The sequence below is a fragment of the Elephantulus edwardii genome, unplaced genomic scaffold (assembly GCF_000299155.1).
Source record: "Elephantulus edwardii isolate Elephantulus edwardi_28Jun2011 unplaced genomic scaffold, EleEdw1.0 scaffold00176, whole genome shotgun sequence".
NCBI classification, from domain to species: domain Eukaryota; kingdom Metazoa; phylum Chordata; class Mammalia; order Macroscelidea; family Macroscelididae; genus Elephantulus; species Elephantulus edwardii.
The window spans coordinates 2,106,249-2,108,024 of NW_006399926.1; the positions used below are offsets into that span (position 1 = coordinate 2,106,249).

General features: G+C 38.7%; 1 protein-coding gene across 1 annotated transcript in view; it reads left to right on the plus strand.

Moving 5' to 3' along the window:
• Positions 1-1,776, plus strand: part of LOC102859486 (GON-4-like protein-like) — a 44,167-nt gene that overhangs the window by 26,652 nt on the left and 15,739 nt on the right. Inside the window, exon 7 of the mRNA XM_006895914.1 lies at positions 96-246. Within this exon, the coding sequence (XP_006895976.1) occupies positions 96-246 (151 nt within the window). The remainder of the gene's footprint in view (positions 1-95; positions 247-1,776) is intronic.

Consider the following 1,776-nt stretch of genomic DNA (forward strand, 5'->3'; position numbering starts at 1 on the left):
AAAAATTAAAAAATAAATGTATGGGGTTGGTCCACAAAGGTGTTACAGAGGAAAGGATTGTGAAATGAGTTTCACTGTCGCTGCTCTTTTCTCAGTTTGTTAGCTTTGGGACTGAAGCATTTTGAATGTACTGTGTTTCCTAAGCCTCTAATCAGCAAGTACCTTCTAACCTGCAAGACTGTTCACCAGCTGACTGTGAGGATCAAGAACCTAACCCTGAGGAAAGCTCCTGACAACATCCTTAAAGTGAGTGCTCTTTGAAAGCTGCACCTGCTGAACTAGGATATGGCATCGTGATTTTTTTCCTCTTCTTAGTCTCAGTAAAGAAAGAGCCTTCTTTTTATCCAGGGCTAATTTCTCTCACCCAGGTACTTACTTGACATTAATTAATTACTTTTCTCTCGAGTGTCTTCATTCTTTCCTTTCTTTATAGGTATTTTTCCTGAATATCTAATTGTCTAAGTCTGTCCCAACTGGAATAAAATACAGTATTTCTTGAACCTTTGTTAACCTTGAATCCATGGTTGTACTAAGACACTACTCAGCAAAATAGGATGTAGAACTGTCTTTTTTAAAAAAAAATTAATTTTAATGAAAGTTTATAGAGACTTTGGATTTCTATTAATTTTGCACACTTTCCTTCCTGCCACCCCTCCCCCACTTCGCTTTTTTTCTCTTTGAAAAGTGAAAAAACATTCTTGCATTGTTATACAGTCCTCCCCCTCCCCAAGTCCACTCCACTATGCAGCTTTCATTCTGGACTCTTGTCATGACAATAATACCTAATCATATATCCCTTTTAAACGGTTCTCTCCCTCATCTTTTTCAATGTAGTATACTTTATTTATCCCTTCTTTTCTTAGTTTTCCCCCAACCCCATTGTCAGTCTCGCTTTACAACAGTGGCACTATGCAGTATTTGTCTTTTGGTGACTGAGATATTTCACTCAGCATAACGTCCTCCAGGGTCACCCTTTTTATATAATAATTCATGAGTTTCTTGTTTTTTAATGGGGCACATTATTCCATTGTGTAAATGATTATACCACAGCTTCTCTATCCATGCGTTTGTTGATGGGCACTTGGGTTGTTTCCACCTCTTTGCTATTGTGAACTATTGTGAACTTTGCTATTGTCTAATAATACATTCCTTTCAGACAGTCCTTCCCGTCATGTGTTCCAGTGCAGCATTCATTATCCATTCAACTCTCTTCTTGTTCCCTCCCTCACCCTCTGTGTCATTCCGATTTTATAACAGCAGTGTTATGTGGTGTTTGTCCTTTCGTCAGACATTTCACTCAGCATAGTCTTTTCCATACTTACCAAGGAAACACTGCATGGTTCAAAATTGGGAAGGGTGTATGACAAGGATATGTCCTATACCCATACCTTTTTAATCTATATGCAGAACAGATTATCTGGGAGTCTGGGCTCTATGAGGAGAAATGTGGCATCAGAATCGGAGGAAGATTCATCAATAATCTGCATTATGCAGGTCAAGGACTGCAGCCTTCGAAATGGATTGAGGCTCAATATCAAGAAAACAAAGATTCTCACCACTGGGCCAAATGATAGCATCAGGATTGATGGTGAAGAGCTTGAGATTAACAACTTCAGTTTGCATGGATCTACAATCACCACTCTTTTTTTTATGGAAAAGTAAAAGAAAAGATTCTTTCATTGTTTTACAAACCCTCCCCTAGATCCCCTCCACCATGGAGCCATCGCTCTAGACTCCTGTGATGACAGAAATACCTAGTCACATATCTCTTTTAAA